We start from the raw sequence: 22,419 nt of genomic DNA, 5'->3' as shown, positions 1-22,419 counted from the left end.
GTGGGATATTTACTAAACACTAACATAACATTCATGTTTTCACACTGAGCTAAAGGTGAATATTCATAATTCTTGGCATGTGTCCTGCGGGCGGGCCCTGTTTTTAAGCCCTGCCAAAGGACACAAACTATAAAAATGCTCAACAGCGTTTGATGTCTGGTGTGTCGAAGTACAGCAAGTTTTTCCTTGTTTTTATTTTATATACAACAGTTAATCTTTAGCATTAACCGTTTTGTAATCTAATAACTTTTAATGGTACAGCTTCAGATTGTTTGATTGAGAGAAACTTGGCCATGGACGAACCACATGTGCCAAATAGGATAATGAAGAATTTACAAAATTATAAAAGTGTCCTATCATAAATACATATCTACAATGAAACCATGAATGGAGCTGTTCAAAAACAAACACCAACAGAGGACGCGGTTTCACATTGGACGTCACATGAGCTGCCAAACCAGCGTTCAGGGCGTCAAGCTGAATAATAACCGGAAACCAATCAAGGTGCTTTTCAAAATAGTAGTAGCCTACGTTTGGAAAAAACTATAAATGAAAACACAAGTGGGGAACAACTAATGATTAACATAGTCTGTTCAGAAGTTGAATTACACATGGTGAACAACATAATAAGCAATTAGATGGTAACACAAACTGTATTGATTTAAAACAAACTGAAGACTTTAGGGGGTTTTCCACAACATCTTCCAGTATTGTGCAGCTGCATTAGTCACCTCTCAGATGAACGACACACTTTAAAGGTTTCAAGCACATCTACGGATTTGAAATCTTTAATTATGATAATATTGTGTTTGCAGTATAATTGAACAAAAACATGCACTATAAATATAAAGACTGCAAAGTCAATGACCGTACTCCAGTCCTTTTTGTATTTTAAGACTTAACTCATTTGGTAGGCTAAATAACGCCATCAAGATGTTTCTTGTTTTTTTTAATGTATTCCATAGTTATTATGTGCATTTCCATCCACATTTATTGATGTTATATTACTTCAGTGGTTGACACAATTTCGTCAACGTTAATATGTTTCACCAAATATTGTATTTTGTAAAAGCATGAACCGGAAACACAGTGTGCTGCTCTCTGTGTCTTGACTCTGGCTCCGTGATCTCTGCTGTGCTCCGAGCGCTTCCACATTCAGTCGGACTGAAGGGAAGTCCGTGGACAGGCAGTCTCCTCCATACATCCATTTCACAGATCTCGTTTCTGCACACATACAGCTGATGCTTCAATGAACATGCGACTTAATTGCCTGCCTTTGGATGAAGTTGGAGTTTTCTTCTTGCAGAACAAACACAATGTGACCATGTTGAAGCAGTGACTGCGGTGTCCTTGTCCGATATCGGAGTACCTTTATTGATCCGGGGAAGAAGGACGTGAGAATGGGGAAACATCAGTCAAAGCATGGTAAGAAAGGTTGACGTGTTTTTACCACGGAACACATTTAAGAAAACATTTCGATTAATGTCTCACAAACTAACGATTTACTGTTTTTTGCATCCCTGTTTCTGTTGCTCTGAAGCGTGCAAGCGCAGAGAAAACCCTGAAGGTGAGGAAGAATCGATTATTTTGTATATTGAAGGTTTTATAAATTATGGTAATCTCATAAGTTTGAGATGTATTCCTGCTGATCGGTGTACTTTCTCCATGTTACAGGAGACAGCTTTGTTGTGAACGCCTTCCTCCGGAGAGGGATGGAGGAATGTGAGCGCTACAGCGCGACGGATCACAAGCTGAAGAACATGCAGGTATCAGGCACCTTTCCCTTTTATCAGGAGACCTAATTGAAATGAAATGAAAGTGTGTCCCCTTTATAGTCATACGGTGGGAAATACATTTGAATACTGACTGAGCATAAAACGAATGTAAAACTAAAAGTTAGTATCCAATAAAAATGAAAAGAAAATCTCAAATATAGGATTATTTAATCCTGTTCTGTTGAAATGGTTAACTGGTGACTGTTACTTTCAGAAATAAGTATCGTGTTATGCTGCACGTGCAACGTTCATGTTTTTCATAAACAAAATTAATTATTGGAAAAGAAAAGCCAGGTGTGTGTGTATGTGTGTGTTTGCTGATGGGATGGACCTGTCAAGCACTTCAAATTTGTCTGGTTGAAGCTGTTACATTCCTTCTTCTTGAAAGAGGAGCTGGGAACTTGAGCGAAAGGCAAATTGTATTCATAAGCATGTGTGAAGACACGCTGGAGTTGTAGGTTGTAGGTTGTCATTTCTGGCTCCGGCACAACACCGTGCAGCGGTCATTTCCCTGCCAGCATCCCTGGACCGAGTTACGACAGCCATGAGCCATGTGTGTTAAGCACACACACTCTCTCACACAAACACACACACACACACACACACACTCACACACACACCTAGACTGGATGGAAAGGTAGTCGTTTCTCCGACTGAGGGATATATAACGTTTGCTCTTGTAGCTGCTGGCATCATGACTCAGGCCTGTGTCTTTTTCCTCAATGCCTCCCATTCTCGTGCGGCTCCCAGTGGGCAGCCCTCTGTGGCATAACATTACATCACTTCAATTAGTGGGTCGTTTTGAGGGGCACAAGAGTCTCAAGCTCTCAGACAGAAAGTGTGAGAAGTTCACACAGAGGTATTGACAATCTGTGAGGTGGGTGGTGTAATAGTGGAAGAGTTATGGATTATATCAGGCTATAAACCGCCCACTCATGGCAAATTAAAAGAGAACTTACTCTGCTTCAGAGAAGTCTTGAGTTCACACTCCTCTCAAGGAAAACCACCAAAGGCAAACGCTTGGCACTTATTAGTAGGTTGATCCACTTCCATCAAAGTCAGGGCTCTGATTTATCTTGTGTCATTAGTTTGTTACACTAGAGGCTCGTAACCAGAACTGGATAACCAGCCTATTACCTTTCTTGCTTTCTTTGAGACTAATTTAGAAACAAACCACAATGAAGTCATGTCTGTTATGGCATATACTTTTTTATTAATGTTTTAAGCAGTAATAATGTGCTGCTTGTAAACCCAGAGCTTAAACAATTAGATTAGATAAGATAATCCTTTATTAGTTCCACAGTGGGGGCATTTGTTATTAGTCAATTAATTGAAGAGGGTATTGACAGAAAACTCCCTCTATGACAAATAATTTGATAATTGATTTTAACTAGTAGTTAATGTAGTTCCAACTTCTCAATTGTGAAAATGTGATGCTTTGCTTTGCCTAACATGACATTTATTCTGGTTTTGGACAAAACAAGCAATTTGAAAACGTCACTTTGGGCTTTGGGAAATCATAATTTTCTTGACCAAACAACGATGTGAAATAGTTTTCAGATTAACCAACAATGAAAATAATGGTTAATGCAGCTCTGATGCAAAGTATGAAATGCTAAATGATCCAGTAGCATGAATGAAATTGATACTATGACGAGCATTGCATTTATGTTCACTATTGTATCGCAGAGGTGTAATATGTGACTGCTGCTCGTATGCAGTGACTGCTCCATTCATGGTGTTTGAATTGAGCCTGTGTCGATGTTAATGTAAAGATAGATATTGTGCTCAGGGATGCCTCTTATGGTGTAAAGTTTCCCATCGAACAGACTGACTTTGAACACATTCTGCATTTCCTCTTTTGATCCCACATGCCTTTAATTAATTCTTCACCAGGATTGGATTACATTGTCACACATCCAGATGTAATTACTGGATTATGAGTTGTTAGATGCCTGGGGTTTAGCCAATGATTAAACAAGTCCAAGTATATATATATATATATATATATATATATATATATATATATATATATATATATATATATATAACAGCAATAGTGATGTTTTTCACCTTTTTGATGTTTTAGATGGATGTCAGCCAAATTTTATTTTGACATCTAGCTCCCAGTAGACAGGAGTTACACCACTTAGTCCTGGTTGATGGGCAGCAGGGACAGTTTAAATTGCTTATGATTTTGTACGGGAGAAGATTGGCCAAACACACTGTTTAGCTCTGACCATCCCCCTCCTCATTGTCAAATGGGGGAGTAGGATTCCTGAGCTGTCTGGCTGCGACTTCAAAGCGCAGAGCTGGGAGTTATAAAAGGGCTCTGATATCAGTGGAGCCTCCGAACCCTCACCCCTCTATCCCCCTGCCCTGTCCTGGGGGATGGGCTGAGGGATGGAGTATAACCAGGCGGGGGAAAAGAAAGCGCTAAGATAGCCAGTACCCAACATCAGTTTGTGTAAACCTGTGAATCTTCTCAGTAAAGCAGTCATTTCTTTTCAACAAATTGTGAATGCTTTGTTGCAGCAAGATATTACAAAAGATCAAAGGTGATGCAACGGCCTGTTTAAATATTGATATAGCCGCAAACCATGATTCAAGATTGCAGCTGGTGGGTTGCCCTCAGTATGTAACCCCACAGCCTCCTTAAAGAATGGCATTAGTGAACGAAGCGAGTGTGATGACTTGGCTCATCCAGGCTACAGTCATCAAAATCATTACACCTCTTTGCAGGTGCGTAGGACTTACAAGTCTTACCTGTTCAAACACCTGAGGTAGTGTAGAGATACAGTGTAACAAGTGAGATCAGAAGAGGTTGTGCAAGGTATAATCGCCCACCCAACCCTCAAAAACGAGTCTAGCCTGTGTTTATTGAATATGTAATGTGCAGAAAACTCCTTCCCCTGTACTTATCCAAACCTGCGTTTGTTAGTGGAAGAGCTCTGTGAATGTTCACTGTGTTTCACCTCTGGAAACATCAACACATCAACAGTCCAGACCTTCAAATACATGACCACAGTGCTTCATTTTGGAGCTTCAAGCAGACATGCATGGATGCCCAAATAATGACAGGCTAATTCAGCCTTTCAGCACCATCTTTTGTCTCAGAACTCCCAACAGACTTGGCCCGTGAAGAGGGAGTGTGTCAACATTTTAAATTCCACAACAAAGACCTTTATTATTCCACTTTGAAAGGTTAATAATATCACACTTGGAGTTAAAAGTGCTTGGTTAGGGATTCAGTTCGATGTAATGATGTGCCAAAAGCTCCAAGATGCAAATTCATTTGGATTTGTGGAGAATTACATAGCACTCCCCCTTCAATAATACATTTTCATTTAAGAGCAGAGTTTCCAAGCAGCTTACTCAACTAATTGTAAAGTTAATTGAGTTGAATTAGTGTTTTCTTTAGTTTTTTTGTACCATTTTGCCACTGGGCTTTTAGGTATATCTTTTAGTCACCATGTTCATTTTGAGTTAGCGGTATTTGATTTGGATCTGAGGCTGGGGTGTAATCTTAAGGCTGTGGCCCTGAATGACAATTTGTTTTTCAAGTTTAAACCTGAGGTCAGCTCTTTTTTGCTTTTGAGTTGTGTGCACTGGATACAATCATGTACCTCCTGAAGTCTTTGAGAGCTTGAAAACTTCCCTCAAGAAATATTCTCGCCAGCAACATCTCGTGACTTTTCCCAACCGCCTCTCTTATACAAACACAAACGCTAAAAAAAGCCTGTCCCTGATGCAACACCACCAGGGAGCAATACATGGTGGAGAGGAGACAAAAAGGTGTGCTCAAATATGTACTGCTTTTGAAGGGACTTGAAGGCATTTGGAGAGTTAGTTTTTTTCCAACCCTTCTTTTTTGGGGGGGAAATTGGCTTCACAAGAAGCGAGCTGTGAGCCTTCATCTCTGAATGAAAAGCATGTGGCTGGCATCCAGAACAGCGGGGTCTTTCAGCACGGCCCCAGCAGACATCTGTTCCTGGTTTGTACAGCAAAATCCTGGAGCAGGGAGAGGGGCTGTGGTGGGAAGGGGGAGGTAGGGTGGCGGGGAAAAGGAAAAGAGGAGGAGTGGGGGGTTTAAGGTCTTTTTTTCTTCATTGGGGAGATATTTGAAGGGTTTTAAAGGTAGTGGGGGAAGGGGAGTATTGGAAAGTCTCATCCTCCTGGTCCACCGCATCGTATGGGGGGTCAGGAGCTGATCCTTGACCTCACTTTACCAAATCACACCGCTTTCTTTTCTATGTTGGTTGCCATTTGTCCAGAACAAACATTCACCTCTCTGTCAATGTAAACATCATCACCTGGTCGGCTCAGACACTCGTCACAAGTGTGAGATGCTTGTTTTAGCCATTCTTTCGTGTTGGAGTGTTTAAGTGCGTTTCACCACATGGCTTCGCCTGTGAGTCAGAGGTTGAGTCCCTCTCTCCCCCTCGGTCTGTGTGTTTGTGAGTGAATGACTTAGTGAGGGGCAGAGAGTGGTTTGTGTGGCCTGTGCCTAATGGAGAAAGACATTACAAAAACAGCAGGAAGATTAAATGTTTGCTTTTCTGAGGATATTTATACGGTCTGAAGTACTTTGAAGCAGTTTGCTCACTTTCACTCTAATTTCTCTGTGACCTGTAATCGTGACGGGAGCAGGTAAAAAATGAGCTATTGACCTTTGGTTTGAATTTTAAATATATGATAGTACCTACAGTCCGCTGCTTAGCTTAGCACAAAGACAGGAAAGGGGAAGAAACAGCTAGCCTGACTTTCCAAGGATAAGAAAATCTACAAATCACCTACGAGCACCTCTAAAGGTGCTTTCAGACAGTGAGTGGCTGCCACCGTCTGTAAGCACCTTAAGGACAGACTCAATCTGGCTCAACTTTTGATGCAACGCAACATCATGTGGCAAAGTGCTGAGTTGGATTACTTGGTAACGTGAACACTGTATTTCTGCAGTTTACTTCTGGCAGAGGTAAATCGTGCAGGGATTTGATGAATGAAAAGCAGGTACTGGTTTCATGTCTGACCAGTACCTGAAACAACACGTCCCCCAACGCACCTAAAGGTCATTAATCAACATCTTGTTATCTTGTTTGTTTAGGAAGTCACTGTTCCCTTGCCCAAAAATAGTCCCAGACAAACTAGATATGACGCGTTACTTCATGAGCTTTAGAGGTGCTGGTACACCAATTTTTGTTATTGTTGGAAGGAGCCAGGCTAGATGTTTCCGCCTATATGTGTGCTAAGCTACCGTAAGCTAAACTTCTCCTGACTGTAGCTTCATATTTATTGCTCACTAAATAGACATGACAGAGGCATCAGTTAATAGTATAAGCATGTCCTAATGCCTATTTTTTGCCACGGTTATTATAAAAAATAGCAATATCAAAATAGATATAACACATCCACATTTCATCCACGTATTGATAATTATTTGAATTTCTCTTACAGCTCAAAAGAGAACAGTGTATATTTCGACAGGAGAGATGACAGTCGCTTCCTTCATTATTGGAGCTCTTATCTGCAGACATATGGAATGAAGCTCTGTAGCCTTTCGAGCTATCTCAGTCCCATCAGCGCCGCTTTGAAGTCACTTCTTGTCACTGCTTTTCATGATATTTATGCAATATCTGATTGAGTGCTTCAGAGAGATTAGTGTAGCTTTACAGGACCGGATTGCAGCAAGTGAATAGCTCAACTTCCTGAATGGAGCCCATCCCAGATTTTCAGTGACACCACATGACCCAGACGTATATGGTCAGTGATGACAGCAGGGAGACCTCACTTCCCCTTCATGGTTAGTGTGCTGGTAGCTGTTTGGGGCAGCCCCGCCTAGGGTTAACACTGCTCTGTGTCTTTGCTCTCCATCGCTGCCTGCCAGGGGAAAGAAAATACCTGAAGCTGGAGCCCAGTGCTTAGCGCTGACATTTTTGGCGAAGGATGCTGGATCCAAGTCTGTGTTTGATCTTGTGCTTCTCCCAGCCAAGTAAAACACCGGGAGACTCAAAGGTTATTACATTTTAGTGTGTAAGGTATGTTTCCACATAAACCCCTGTTCCCCCTTAGAAAGCTCTAGCTCTTTTCCAAGTGGACTTCATTTCGCAAGCCTCAGAGCAGCCAGGGGAATATCATATTTTTTCAGTTATGGTTGTTGGTGGTGTTATTATATGCTGTCATTATAGCCATTGTTAATTGATTACATTGTTGAAATGTCATCTTCAGTGAGCATGTGCCTGTGCAGAGCTCAGGGAGGCGACAGAAAGCTTCAGATATCTTCAGAAGAGGCAAAGCAGATAACGTATTTGCAGATTGAAAGGGAGACGGAAGAATGAACTTGTTTGTTTAAAGACCACAGGAGATTCCTCTTTTGGACACAAGTTTGTTATCCTACAAAATTCAGCCAATGGAAAATTGCCTCCCCAAAAGGTCAGATGCTGACCTGACATATATTTCACAATGCAAGCACAGGGAAACTAAATAGCAGTGTGGAGCATAATACACTGATAGATATGAGTAACTTAGAAGATACGTCTTTGACATGAATACTTCAAATGTTGTGGTTTGCGCATGAAAATAAACGAACAGGTAGAACATGGACAACACTGCCAGAAGAAATATAATCTCTAAAATGCGTGTCAAATTAAGTAGAACCTTTATGTTTTGAGCTACTCATCAATACTCCTCATATTGTGATGTCCTTTTGGCGGAAAACATTTGCATTCTGTATTGTTGTAGTACAAAATGCTTTCAGCCCAGAATGCTTCAAAACCTCATTCTTGCTCCACATTCCTGAACCTGACGCCCTGCTAGGTTTGAGACTGGAGAGTGAAACACCACACACCACAAATCCTGGCTTCACATGCTTAACAAAATAAAGTGGGCACTCCCGGCCACTGTTGGCATTGTTTCTCATTGTTGTGTGATGTGGCACTGTTGTTTAGAACTTTTGCCTTTCAAGGTATTTTGTACTTGTAGATCAAGCATTTTGCAAGGTTGTCACGGTTATAGTATACACCCCGGGGGACCCTCGTGAGATTTAGGAGTATTGCCATGGTTTCGAGGGTTTATTCCATACCGTACCTTCAATTTATTTGATGTTTAAGAACCTTGAAAAAAATTTGCAATTTATAACAGACCCGTGTTCAGATTTTACACAACATCCATCTTCCTGTCTTCCAGTTTCAAATACAAAATGCCATAGCACAAAATTTATCAACACACCCAAAACCCAGACCCCTGAGGAGTTCGGCATCTTTTTCTCTGCTCTGAGCTCAGCCTCCCCCTCTTTGGGACCCCGAGCCTGCACATGTGTAGGTATCGCTATTACTCAGCTCATAAAACGCCACAGTCCCATCTGAAAGTGGTTAGCTGTTGAAACACACAAGCAGCTTCAAAGCTTGTATCCAGGCTCTGCAGACAGCACAGGTCTGGCTTTACTTCTGCACATCACATTCTTCTACAACGGGGAATGGCTGCAAACCTGTTCCCATCATCAAAACCCTCAATGGGTCTCCATTAAAAGGAAGAGGTTTATTTTTGTCATGGGTGGTCATTTTTTTTTTTAAATTGGGGAAGAAGGATGATTTTACTCTTTGCATTCTGCGCTGGTCTATTTATGTTTCGAAATACCTTTTGTGTAACTTTTTCTATATGTGACAAGAAGGGAGGTAGAGGATGAAACAGTGATGAAAGAGGCCACTGTCATTTCCTCTGAAGGCCGCTTTCTTTTCTTCCCCCTCCCATTTCTTTCCTGAGCCCTGTCCACTTCAAAAGCTGACCTGGCCCTGTGTGCGCCGTGTAACTTGTTTACCTAAAGGCTCATTTCAAATAAACAGCAGTTCTCCTTGAGATGTCCGTCCCCCTCACTGAGAGCCTTTCAGAGACACCATCTGCTTGTAGGAGGTGCTTCACTAAGAAAACGCACTCTTCTAAACAAGATTTTTATATTATGTTGCCACTGAGGGACTTTTGTAGCATGTGGCTTTATAAAAAGCTCACAGTAGACCAAAATGTGTTAAAAACTGTGTTAAAAATTCTGTTTAAATATAACTGGCCTATAAATGAGTACAGAAAAGTTCTCAGGTATAGCAGTTCTGCAAGATCTTTCTAAATAACCAGCACCTACTTCTTCGTGTTGATAGGGGCTGACTGATCCTATCACTTAAAGAATGCCAGTGTATCAGAATATCTGAACTTTTACCCCCAGTGTCATGTGCTCAGCTTTGAGAACTGCTCTATTATGGCACCACCTCATAGCTTTTAAGCACCTTTTGGCTTTTTGAAGCATAATTTGTCTTTCAAGAACTTTTATCAAACATTAAGTGTCACACTTAGTGCTTTTAAGTGGACGGCGTCCGGACGTGCTGTGTGACAGCAGAGAACCAGACTCCATCAGACGAGTAGCTTTATACTGAGATAAGATAAGAATATACAAGCAGCTATGCTAAGCTAACTTAGCTCATGTTTAAGTGCTCTTTCATATTGCCTCATGGCCCTGGTTTCCAGTAATTATGGCTGTGAATGCAGCAGCTCTCTGTGCGCTTTGCTGAGCTGCCCTCTGCACCATAGCCTTTTGATCTCTGCTTGTGCCATGGATGAATTACGTTCCAGAATTTCACACTGGGGAACTGTGCTTCAGACACACACAGCTAGTCTGTCAGGTCACTAAAGTGCACACATGGCAGCTTCAGTCCAAAGCAAGAAGCACAGATGTTAAAGTCTCGCCGACTGCAGCCGCAAAATCTCCACTTGGCATATTTCTGTGATGTGTTACAAATGAAAATTATAATTCATCGTTTGCACCACGAGGCTTTAAAATTCTTGTCTCAGCTACGTTTTCAAAAGTAATTCATCGTATGCATACCCCCATATCCTTTTTAGTTTTTGGACCAGTCATTTTCTTTGAGAATAATTCAACAGATATGTGAATGAGCTTTGCATGATTTTGGTGCATCAGTAATTGGCCCATGTGCTACTTTCTTTTTTTTCATCTGTTCATCTACAGCTTTCAACTTTGTCCCCTTTTTATCATGAGAAGTTGCCAAAGCATTACAGTCTGACGCCCTTTGGCAATGGTCCATTTTACATGTCCAGGCTTCCTTCACATCATCTGAATGTGTGAGTCTCCTCTGCTTCCTGCGCCCAGCAGGTGGGTATTTTTAGGACTCCTCGGGAAAACACTTGGTGTTAACCCAGGGATGACCCCCTGTCCAGTTCCAGTTCTTGTGGTCTTTAAGACTGGCAATCCTTCCCAGCTGGAGGAGACAGTCAGAGAGAGTTACACTACAATGCAGAGGGAGACAAGCGATAAAAGAGGTGCAGCCACTTTGAATATGACGTGTCAGATTCAAGATGTTTAGTGTAAAAAAACTGTGCAGCCAAAACAAAGCCAAGAGTCTTACATATTTTATAGTAAGTTGGAACAGTACCTCGCGGTTTGGCAAGTGTCATTGATGAGTAATTATTGGCACTATGGTGCATGTGTGCTTGCCTGTCTACCTTGGTTATTTGTTGCATCCTACTGCACTGAAGTGTATTTTGGCAGTCTGTGACCAGCAGGCCTAATTCTCCCTGAGGGCTGAATGCAATAATAGTACTGAGCAACAGCCGCCCGTCTCTGTTTGCCCAGTATGCCTCACAGACAGATGTGTTGAGAGTTCATGCTACATTACCGGCTGATTGGTCACGGCTGCGAAACCTCCTCTTATCGTGGTCAGTCATATGGATCTTTACTTTTCTGTGTAAGTTACCCATAGGGAGCCGTAACTAGTCGACGGTAGAGCTGTGGATTTGACCCTGAACCTGTTGTTATCCTGCTGGAAGACATGTTCAGGAAACCAGCAGGCAGCTCATCCACCAGCCCACAAGCCCTTAACAGCAGCAGTCCAGCAGGACTGAACCGCCAAACAAGTTATTCAAGTGTGTACTCATTCAAGTGTGTCCTCCAATGGGTACACAGGAAGCTCAAAGAAACTCAACTCACTCAAATAAAAATTGTAATTGTAATTTTGATGAAGAAATATATACACATATTATGTTAAGGAGGGAAATAAACAGCCAACAATCATACATTATGGTGGCTCTGATCTTCATTAACTTTAGGGCTTAATCTACACATTAACATGAGCCAGCTGTCACAACGTGTTGCAATTGAGAGTGAGTGAAAACTAGTTAGCAAGGGAGCAGAGATGTTGAAATGGGTACATACACACTGACAATTTGTATATTCTAACAATAGCCATTGAACATCCAGTTTATATTCCAGGCATAATAATCTATTTGTTCCATGTTTGGGTGGAGTTGTTGAAGAGCTACTTGAGCTCATGTAGGGCCGTGAGGTACATCAGACAAAAAACGGTTGGCAGCCACTCTACAACAAGCTTGGACAATGTTACTGCTCTTCCACTGTGGCGTGCAGCTGTCCATCCCCAACATGGCTTGTTTACATTTCTCAGTCACCCACAGGAGCGCTGTAATGCTTGTAGTTTCACCAGCCTCCAACCACAGAGCTTCGCCCCTATGAACTGCCAGGCCTGGTTTTCAAAGCTGTGACTCAAATCCCTTGTAGCTTAACAAAAAGAAGCAGTGAAAACAGTGGTGTTGGTGGTTATTTCACAGGTGAGAGCAATTATAACTGACATTTCAATACTAGACAGACAGGTGGAAACCTGACACTAACAACACAAAACGCATCCTTTACAGGTGAGAGTGATTTTCACCCGGCAGAAGCAGACGAGGCGAACACGTTTGAAGAGTTGATCTATACTAAACCCCTGATTACATGAGGTCATTGCAGCTGATGAGTTTCAAACCAGCTCAGCTGGACACTTGTGGAGAGTACCAACTGTGAGAGGGGGAGTTGCTTTGGACAGTAATGGGATTGCCTTTGCAGCCACCTCACCCACAACCTGGCATTCTTAGATCCACTGTGTTGTTTAAAGGGCCTGAGGAATGTGGAACAAATCCCCTGAGCTTTATCGGCCTGGACGCGCTCCCCATTGGCCAGGCTTAAGAGCCAGGGGCCTGCGCGGGAGCTTACATAATTTCACATGGAGGCCAGAAACAGAGGAACATCCTGTTTGAGTCTAACCGTCTGTCCCACACTGGCTTTGATATGCCGTTGTCTTGTGCACTCGCCATCCTGTCTAGTTTCGGTGTACTTTTTTTTTTGGGGGGGGGGGGTCTTGTGCTGCAGTATATAGTTCATTTTAAAGCTGAAATGATTAATAACTCAACTTGTTGGAATAATTGGAATATTTGAAGAAGTCACCTTGGGCACTGGTAAATTGAGATTAATTGAGATTAATTAACAATAATGTGAGTCAGTAGTTGCAGTTTATTTGCAATTATTTAACATAGTGAGTTACGTTTTAATTAATACCTAACCATTATGCATCATCACAAACCACGTGGACTGATGAGATTTGAGTTGTAACTTTGAACAAAAACATTCAAGTCTTGAGTTTATACCTAAAGTCACAATACACAATAAAGTAAAAACACAGTTCTGACTGTTAAAAGAATGCATTTCACTAAACCTTTGTCCGAGTAGATTGTTAAATGTGCATATGACACATGGCATTGGTCATATATAAGTCCTCTCAGAGACTATTGCATTACACCACCAAGCCCTGTTACCTCTGAATTAAAGCAACATGCTCTCTGTGGGACATTATATGTGTGGCAGCGCATTTTAAACTTTACTTCTGTGTTTTGCGTTTCAAATAAAGTGAACTATGACAGCCAATTTGTGTGTTTCTCTTTCCAGGAACTGATCAAATAGTGTTATGATCTACTGCCTCTATTTCATTTCATACATTTACCCGACCCAGATTCATGAGTGATATTCCAGTCACTGGTATGAGGCACATGGTTTCCAAGCCCCTACAGTAGCTGCGTGTGTGACAGCTGAGAGGACGACACTCCATTACATCAGACTCCTATCAAAGCCCACTTTAATGAAGGCAAGCTCATTACAGCATCGGTGACAGATGCAGAGTGGTCAGCCAGTGATGCTAATCTTTGTTTTTGCCATCCAGAAAGTCACAATCAAAGTGAGAGAAAGATCAGGGAGAGGATGAGGAGGAGACTGGAGGGGCGTGCAGATTTTAGGAGATAGTCTCTCCTGATTGAATACGAGCGGGTGACTTTCAGTGGTTTACGTGCTACTCTTACATAGACAGGCATGCATACTCATCTCTCCCCACAGCTGTTGTTATACTAGGAACGAAGAGGCTTCGCCCCAGTGATTCATGTCCTGCCAAGGGAGAGGTTTTGCCTCCTGTTTAACCTGCACGGTTAGAAACTGAATAATGAAAACATACTTTTATCTTGTGTTTATATTGTGATGGACATTATTTGGCAGGCTAGCTCAAACCCAGCGGCATATGTAAAGCTGTTTGTTTTTATATTGCTGCTCAGTACAGGCTGAGGCCAATCGGCTCTGTTGACTCTGAGCACCATAATTACCCGGCCTGGGACTGAAAGCCGATGCCTGATGAACCAGAGGGAGAAAGAGCTTTCTGTGCAGCCGTCAAGAAACCAACATATTGTTCTTTTACTGTCAAGACAAGAGACAGAATTTGTGCAACTGGCCTTCTCTCTTTGGCTCCCCCCCCCCACCCCCCATCTCCCTCTCTTCTACTTTGCCTTTCCTCAGTGTAACAGCTCACATCTGGTTTTGAGTCAAGGCCAGGTTGGTTTCTTCTGGAATGGAGAGCTTTTATTTCTCAATGGCCCCACTCCTTTTCCAGTTTCATTGTGCGGTGAAGAGTATGCAGTTTGTTTACGAAGTGGTGTTCATTTCTTTATATTGATTCTACTCAATCCTCATTTCCATCACTGGGGAACCCCACATTCATCTCCTATTAATGGCCAGTGGGAGCAGGAATGTTGGTCGGCTGATGGTCCTGAAGGCCTTCGTGTGGCGCGCCCCTTAGGGTCAGTTCAAGGTGATTTTGTATTTCTAGAAACTGTGTACATCCTGGAGAACTCCTACTGGTAGCTGCGAAGAATTTGTCTCCTAAGACACTCTCTGCACCAAATTATGAAAATAACAGATTATTGTTCTGGTTTGAACAAAGAACTGCACAGACACAAACACAGAATTAAATGTGCCGTTGTAGCACCTAAAGTTCTGTAAAAGTGGTTTTAAAACAAATTACACTTTAATATAAAAGTTAACTGTCTGAAGTATTTAAAAAACCACATGGCCTAAATTAATACAAGGAAGCATCCAGTGTGTTTGTATTTTTTCCAGCAAATGTGTGTACCCCGAGGCTAAAAGAACTGCGTAAACAATCTTCCTTCTAGCCTCCCCTGTTTTTGAAGATGTGATTTTCAAAATCAGTTTTGCATTGTATGGTTTGAAGAATAGACTAAAAGAAGTGTGTGTGTACTTATATTTAGGGGGTGAGCTGGAAGAGGGGGATGTGAGAACAAAGATGTGCAGTGTTTCCCAGCGGGAGGATGGGTGGTTAACAGACAGACAGAGAGAGAGAGAGAGAGAGAGAGAGAGAGAGAGAGAGACTGCTGGGGGATGTCTGATGTCACCTGGTAGGGAGCTATGAAAGCTTCTCTTGGTTACCCTATCCCACATAAAAGTCTGGCAGTAGGCTGAGGCTTTAGGGAAGCTCGGCAGAAACAGCATTAAACAGGAACAAACATCACACACCTCGCTGTCTGTCTCGTATGTCCAGGCGTCTGGGAGACAAAACCTGTTTACATGGAAGAACACTGTCAGTGCATATTTTCAATGCACTTTTTTTTTTTAAGACAACAGATCTAATACCTTATCATCTTCTTGTCATTCTTGTCGAAGCATCCGTCCCACACATGCGGTTTTCCATCTGTCTCCCCCATCCCTAATATCACACACAGGGTAGATGTGTTCATCGTGTGCTTCAGGTGGACGCCACTGGTGGAAAACAAGGAATACTTTGCACCAAAATGCTAACACATTTGCGTAGCTTACAGAGCAGGGTGTGATCTGATAGTGAAAGAATGAGCGCAGCCAGATGCCAGAAAGCAGTTAATTACACATGTGGTGGGCAGATTTGAGCCCGACACCGTGGGCGATGTGGAAGGAGATGCCATGTGTTTAGACGTTAAACTGCAGACTGCGGTCAGACCCGGCCTGCTCTCTCATTAGCTCCCCCGATGGATGTAATGAGCATGGTGGTGGTGGTGGTGAGGGGGAGCCATGTGTTCAACACAGGCCCTGCTGGTCCCCTCCCTTTGCACGCAGCAAGACGTCTCCTGATATCAGAATTTTAATTAGAAACAGGATTTACTTTTGGCAGCTGGTCGATTGATTTGTTTAATTATATTTAAGGCTGAATCCTGTCTTTCATTTAGAGGTGCTGATACCTTGCTCGGTATCCTCATGGGAACAAGGATAAGGGGAATCAATGGCTGTCTTTGATGTTCCTCTGAGCTGCAGAACAGTGTGTCTGTGTGAACTCCCTCTTCCTTACATACTGCCCTTCATTAAGGGACTGCCCTACAAAGAGGGGAGATAAAACATCCAGTGTAGAAAGGAAACAACAACTTGGCTGCAGAAACCGCAAAGATGGAAATTGTGTGGGATTTTGTGTCGGGATGCACATATGCTCGTCTGGTTCTAAGTGTGTAGTTGTCTCCACCTTTCCCAGAAGCCTTCCAGAGTCTGTTGAAACCTACCTCCACCTCTCCCACTGAGTTCACTGAGTAATCAATAGATAGGCCACATCTCCCCTTTAACAAACCACATCCTCCTCTGCTTTACTATTATCTGCTTCTCTGTTCTCCCATCTTTGTTCCTCTTATCTTTCCTTCCCTCCTTTTCTCCTTTGTGCCCTCTTTCCTCTGCTCCCTTCTTTCCTCTTTATTCCTCCCGCTTATTTCCTGCCCCTCTCCTGTTTCCCCTCTCCTCCTCTCCCCAAGGCTCGACTCCCATCCTTTTTGCTGTTTTCTCTCAATGTCTCCGGTGGCCAATTTGCAGGGGGTGTCCGAGCCTTGACCCTGAGACTCAACCGGCTCCCTCCTTTCAGCGGTGAAGGTCAGGTCCAGATTACAGGCTAGAGGTATCATCTTCTGAAGTGAGGAATAATCACGGGCTCTGAGATTGTTAAATAGAGGCCCTGGCGCTGTCATTACTCTGAGAAAGAGGGGAAGGGGAAGGGAAAGGGGGGCTTGTTCACCTAAACGCATGCAGATGTTCAGGCTCTCGCTTTAGCTTCAGTTCCGTTAAAGGTACATGGAGTTCTTTTGTTTTCTAGCATCTATCTGTTTTTTATTTGTCTCATTTCACTGGGCCTCCTTGATTCAATCTGGTGGGGTTTTATTTCAAAGTTTGTGTGGAGCAGCTTCGAGGACTGAGATGACGTAAATAAGATGAATCATTTGTTGTTTAAATACTTGTGGTTTCGGGGCTGTTCTGCACTTAATTTTCATTGTTTCCACAATCCATTCGTAATTTAAAAATGTCTGTGTGTGCGCGCACATTAAAGCTGTTTTGCCTTTGCCTCAGTGCGCCTTTGCATTAAAACATGTGTGGGATGGTTATGAATACATTGTGGCTCTGTTTTATGGATATAGATTATTCACATATGACAGCAGAGCATTTCCCCCCTTACACCCCTTTATCTTGCCTTTGTTTTATGGCTATGGAATTGTTTATTGAATCAGTCCTGTCCTATCTGCATGGAAATTTCCATCTGGTCATTATTCACCATTGAAAATAAATACACACATGTTACTGAGAGTTTATTATGAGGTTTGTCTAACATAAACCAAAGTTCTCAGAGTCAAGTTTTGCAATGAGAAATACAACAAAACGTATCCGTAAACTTCTTCCATCAAACTCTCCATGCTTTCATGTCAAGCAGGATGAGAATAAACACGTTGGCTAAGAGAGAGAGAGAGAGGGAGAGAGAGCTCAGGCGATGAAGTGCATTATGGTTTTTTTGATGGATGAGAGGGGTCAATCTGAAGGGCTTGGAGGAATTTTGAAAGCTCGGCTTTGGCCGCACTCGTCGTGTCCCAGAGAGTGAAACACAATAAGCGTGCAGATGTTCAAAGTGTTTGGCCGCGCTGGAGCCTCCAGACCTCTCCTCTCATCTGAGTAGGAAATGCTTTAGCTGAAACTGTTTGTTTTCTCTGTGTCTGTGGTCTGAACTGTAGATTCACTTACATCTCTGACCCCCCCCCCCCTTTCCTCCCTCTCTCTCTCCTCATTTCTTTCCTTGTCCCAGGGGTTTCCAAACGGTAAGCTGAAGGAAAGACAATTCACAGATCAACACTGTCCCCTAGAGGGTAGGTTGAGAAGGATGTCTACGCACTTATTGATACGCTTGCTTGAATCTAACCTGTATGTATGCATGTGTGTGCAATTAGTAGGTATGATTCCTTAAATAAAACATAGCTCTGTAAGATATCATAGTATGCATTTATTATTTCAAGATACTTTCATGTAGATTTAGCAAAAGTCCAACATTTTGATATTTTGTTTTCATTTTTGTGGAGCAAGAGAACACAAATACATGTGTTATTGACACAAAAGACAAGGGATGCATGTCTTTGGTGAGCAGTTTTCATTGGAATTAATTGGCTGTCAAAATGCTTCAAAACACATTCAACATATAAAGTAAAATGTATGATATTGTGAGGGTTTGAGATGTTCTTTGAAAGTGTAGCTACTAAACCACACAAAATGTTGCCCAATTTGTACATGTGTCTAAACGTGAATGTGTCCTCCTGTGTGTTCACAGTGGTTCTTCCTCCAGAGAAGGCAGAGGGCTGTGAAAGCTATCTGCAGTATCTGCACTCAGAGGATGGAGTGCGGGAAATACTTCGAGATTCAACCAAAGCTCCCGGGAAAAAACGCATCAGTCTGGACGTAAGCAGTTATGTGAAAGGCTGCAATGTGCTAAAGTCACACGTTTAACATGAATATGCAACAAAGTGGTGGCACGGAGCATATCCAGCAAATCAAATCAAAAGTCATTCCAAAAACATACAGCTCAGGTAGATTGGGAATAAATTGCTGATAATTAAGGACCCGGGTCAGAAAAAGGTAAAGAGAGCTGAGTGTTGCAATAGTTTTGTGTTCCAGTGAGTGAAAATGATTTAAACTTAGGTTAGAAAATATATGCATGGTGGGTAACCTCGATGCTAGCCTCAGCTGTATGCCTTCACCCTGTGCACAAAACATCTGTCTGCATGTTGACACAGCTCCAGACCATATTCTGATTGAATTTAGGGACCAATAAATAGAATAAATAGATTGCAGTGTTTAGACTTGCATGTTTTAAAGAACTGCTTAGATCTGCTCGTTGGTGATCCCTCATGGTTATGTGAGCTGAGGAGATATTATAGAACCATAAAGGGCTGCTATTCTCCTCGGGGACTCCTCCCTTGTAAGTGCGCACTGCCTTTCACACAGTGTCAGCTCTCCACCCACCATGCCTGCAGCAGGGCCTATACTCCAGATGTTTATTTTTCCAATTATGGCCATGTTACTAGATACATCTGAATCAAAGTTACTGCCAAAAAGTTGTAACTGAGAATAGAGCTTGTACTCATTTTCCCTGAAAGAAAGGAGAAAGAAAAGGTCAGTGGTAGGTCGACCGTGCTGACTTTGTTCCCCACACAAAGTAAAGGCAGCTGAGAAGTGATCTGTTTACATGTTGAAAACACGACTTTCCGTTGACCTGTTCTATTGCTTTAAAGATGTGTTCATTTCTTTTAATCGTTCAACACTTTCTCATGCACAGGATGGCAGTCTTTAAAAGTACTCTCTTTTGTTAACAGTATATTCTTGTCCAGAATGAAGGAAAACAACACACATTTCCTTTAGAAAAAGGCTCATGAATCACAGTGAACACAGCGACTTTGACACTATTCCTTTCTCATTATTTACAGAAATATGTGGATTGACCTTCCAACTGTTAATACATAGATAGATAGATAGATAGATAGATAGATAGATAGATAGATAGATAGATAGATAGATAGATAGATAGATAGATAGATAGATAGATAGATACTTTATTAATCCCCAAGGGGAAATTTGTTGTCATAGTAGTAGCGCCCAACACTTTACAGACACCAAATAGAATAGACTAAATAAACTAAACACACAAAATAAAATAAAATATAAGAAACAGGGATGACAGATATATACAAAATAAAAAATTATATATATATATATATAAAATATATATACACAATAGAATACAAATAACTGTGCAGTGTGTATTAAGGAAATTAAATTAAATTAAATGTCAACAGTGTGCAAAATATGTAAAATATATATACACAATAGAATACGAATAACTGTATGATAATGTCTGTCTCCACAGGACTTGGAGTGTGACGTTTCTGTGGAGGATGGCAACCGTCAGGAGTGGATCTTCACGCTTTATGACTTTGACAACAGTGGGAAAGTTACAAAAGATGTGCGTGTTTGTTACCTTTCAGCTGTTTCTTGGTCAAAGGTAAGACTACAAACCGTACTAACTGTGTTTTATTTCTCACTATAGGACATGTCTAGTCTGATGCACACCATCTACGATGTGGTGGATGCCTCTGTGAATCACTCCTGCCATAATAAGAGCAAGACACTACGTGTCAAGCTGACTGTCACTCCAGAGCCCAAATGCAACAGAAGAGATACAGGAACAGGTACATGACAACAAAAACAGCATCATACCGCAGACATTATTTATTATTTGAGTACGTTGTGAGCTCTGCATTTACTGTATATTTTTTAGAGTTTAAATGCGATGATGTTTTTGTAGAACCATTGTAGTCATCTGAAATGTCTGGGGAGGGGGGGGGGGGGAATGGGAAGAGGAAAAAAACCTGCCACTGAGCACTTTCCCTGGTCTGAGTTCTTGTATTTGACCTCTTCAGATCGCTGTCACCAAGAAGAGGGACGTTCAGCTGACAAGCGACTGTCCTCTTACGTCAGGTCAGTACTCTGCAGGCTGGCCTGTGTGTGTTGTAATATTATTTGTAGTTTATTCGTGTAAATAATCGACAGTCCTCTAATCAAGACAGTTTACTAATCTTTTGCAGCAAAGGGCAGAGCAATGAGACGCCGGCCACAGAGGGTCAGCATTACTGTGTGGACGAGAACACAGAGAGGAGGAATCACTACCTGGACCTGGCTGGTATTGAGAACTATACCTCCAGATTTGAAGGTAACAGCCTACTTGTTGTTGTAGGCTCAAATTTGTATTATTCTATTACAATGACAAGTTAAACGTTGCCTATGAGGAAGCGGAGGGGTAGCAGTAGCAGCAGTTCAAAGTACAGTGTTGTATATCATAATTGTATTAACCACTGACCCTGTGTCTGTCCTTCAGGAACCACCCCTGCCTTCCCTCCAGAGGAGGCTCATGTTCGAAGCTCCCAGAGCCAGAGTCACTCACGCTCCCAAGAACCAGAAATCCAAGTTGTTCAACAGCGCCGCTCGCAGGTCATCAGTGATAGTTACAACCCTACTGAGTCTCGAAGCAAGGGCACACAGTTTGTCAAATCTCCCAAAGGAACCTACAAGGGAGGCGGAGGGAATAACGGGGGCAGTGGAGGCGGCAAATCCACTAAATGTCACGGCCACCACCCGCCTGGCCACGGGGGTCAGGATGTGTACCACTTGCCACACCAAGCCCAATCCTCCAGCCACCACCAGCACCCTTTGCAATACAGCCACAGCAAACGCCTTCGGGCAAAGGCCCGAGAGGCCATGTCTCCATCCAAAACCCCGGTGTCCCCTCAGTCCCACCCACAGCAAGTCCCACCTCCCTCTGTACTGCCAAGCCTGGAGAGGGAGCAGGCCTCTGGCCCACCTGGGAGCCCGGGGTTTGTGGTTCCTATGGTCCAGCGTCATGAGCACCACCACCACCACGAACACCACCACCACCACCACTACCACCATTACCATCAGACATGACCGCCTTTAGTGTGCAGTGACTGAAACTGTTCAGGACCAACCACAACCAACCACACCAGTCTGAAAGACTTAACGTCATCCCACAGGAGTGTCTCACGCTCTGTCCAGGATCTTTTTACTCTTCTCTTGCAAGCTATACAGATATATTCTGAGATTAGATGTCCTGGGGTATCGTGTCCTGCGATGGCTGATGATATTGGACCGGTAGGATGTTTTTCACTGAGGTTATTATGTAATAACAGAAGACGTGTGGATTTTGAAGTTTTTGTAGATGTTCTGCTGGGACTGCTGTGATCGTTACCCATGTTCAGTAAGGGTACAGATGCCGAAAGGAACAGATCAGAGGACTTTTGATGTGACATCCTTTCCCTCCTGATGCTGTGGGTTGAAGTCCCTGGAAGCTATATGTCAGAGTAGCTGTGTTGTTCTGTGTGAGACCTTTCCAAAACATGGATCTCAGGTGTAAAGGTGCTGCTGCTCTTGAGCTTTTCACAGAGGCTTTTACCCTCAGAAAGCCTGTTGTGGACTGAGGGGTTTCCTGTTTGGGGTTGGGGGGGGGGGGGGGGGGGGGGCGATGAAATCACCACTGCCAGTTTTAATGCAAAGATATCTTGCTATATGTATAAAAAAAATCTATATATGTAAACACATTTTACTGTATAATAACTGTATAATATATGCATATTTCATCATGGATATAATTATGCA

General features: G+C 42.5%; 1 protein-coding gene across 1 annotated transcript; it reads left to right on the top strand.

Annotated features, from left to right (window-relative positions):
- The first annotated feature begins 1,175 nt into the window (after positions 1–1,175).
- nkd2b (NKD inhibitor of WNT signaling pathway 2b) lies at positions 1,176–22,237 on the top strand. The gene is made up of 10 exons (XM_034553707.1): positions 1,176–1,425; positions 1,541–1,567; positions 1,675–1,766; positions 18,008–18,068; positions 18,524–18,651; positions 20,117–20,212; positions 20,297–20,438; positions 20,670–20,727; positions 20,835–20,959; positions 21,125–22,237. Exons 1-10 carry the CDS (start codon positions 1,401–1,403, stop codon positions 21,709–21,711), a joined length of 1,341 nt encoding a protein of 446 aa, XP_034409598.1. The 5' UTR covers positions 1,176–1,400; the 3' UTR covers positions 21,712–22,237.
- Positions 22,238–22,419: the final 182 nt, after the last annotated feature.

This window comes from Cyclopterus lumpus, chromosome 16 (genome assembly GCF_009769545.1).
Source record: "Cyclopterus lumpus isolate fCycLum1 chromosome 16, fCycLum1.pri, whole genome shotgun sequence".
In the NCBI taxonomy this organism is placed as follows: domain Eukaryota; kingdom Metazoa; phylum Chordata; class Actinopteri; order Perciformes; family Cyclopteridae; genus Cyclopterus; species Cyclopterus lumpus.
The sequence above is the reverse complement of the archived record's forward strand: the minus strand, read 5'-3'. Positions and strand labels throughout refer to the sequence as shown.

Excerpts from the sequence above, each read along its gene's own strand:
- nkd2b (XM_034553707.1), top strand. The coding sequence starts at position 1,401 with ATGGGGAAACATCAGTCAAAGCATG. Across the intron at positions 18,652-20,116 it reads AAAAACGCATCAGTCTGGAC|GACTTGGAGTGTGACGTTTC; the intron begins GTAAGCAGTTAT and ends CTGTCTCCACAG. Across the intron at positions 20,213-20,296 it reads GTGGGAAAGTTACAAAAGAT|GACATGTCTAGTCTGATGCA; the intron begins GTGCGTGTTTGT and ends TTCTCACTATAG.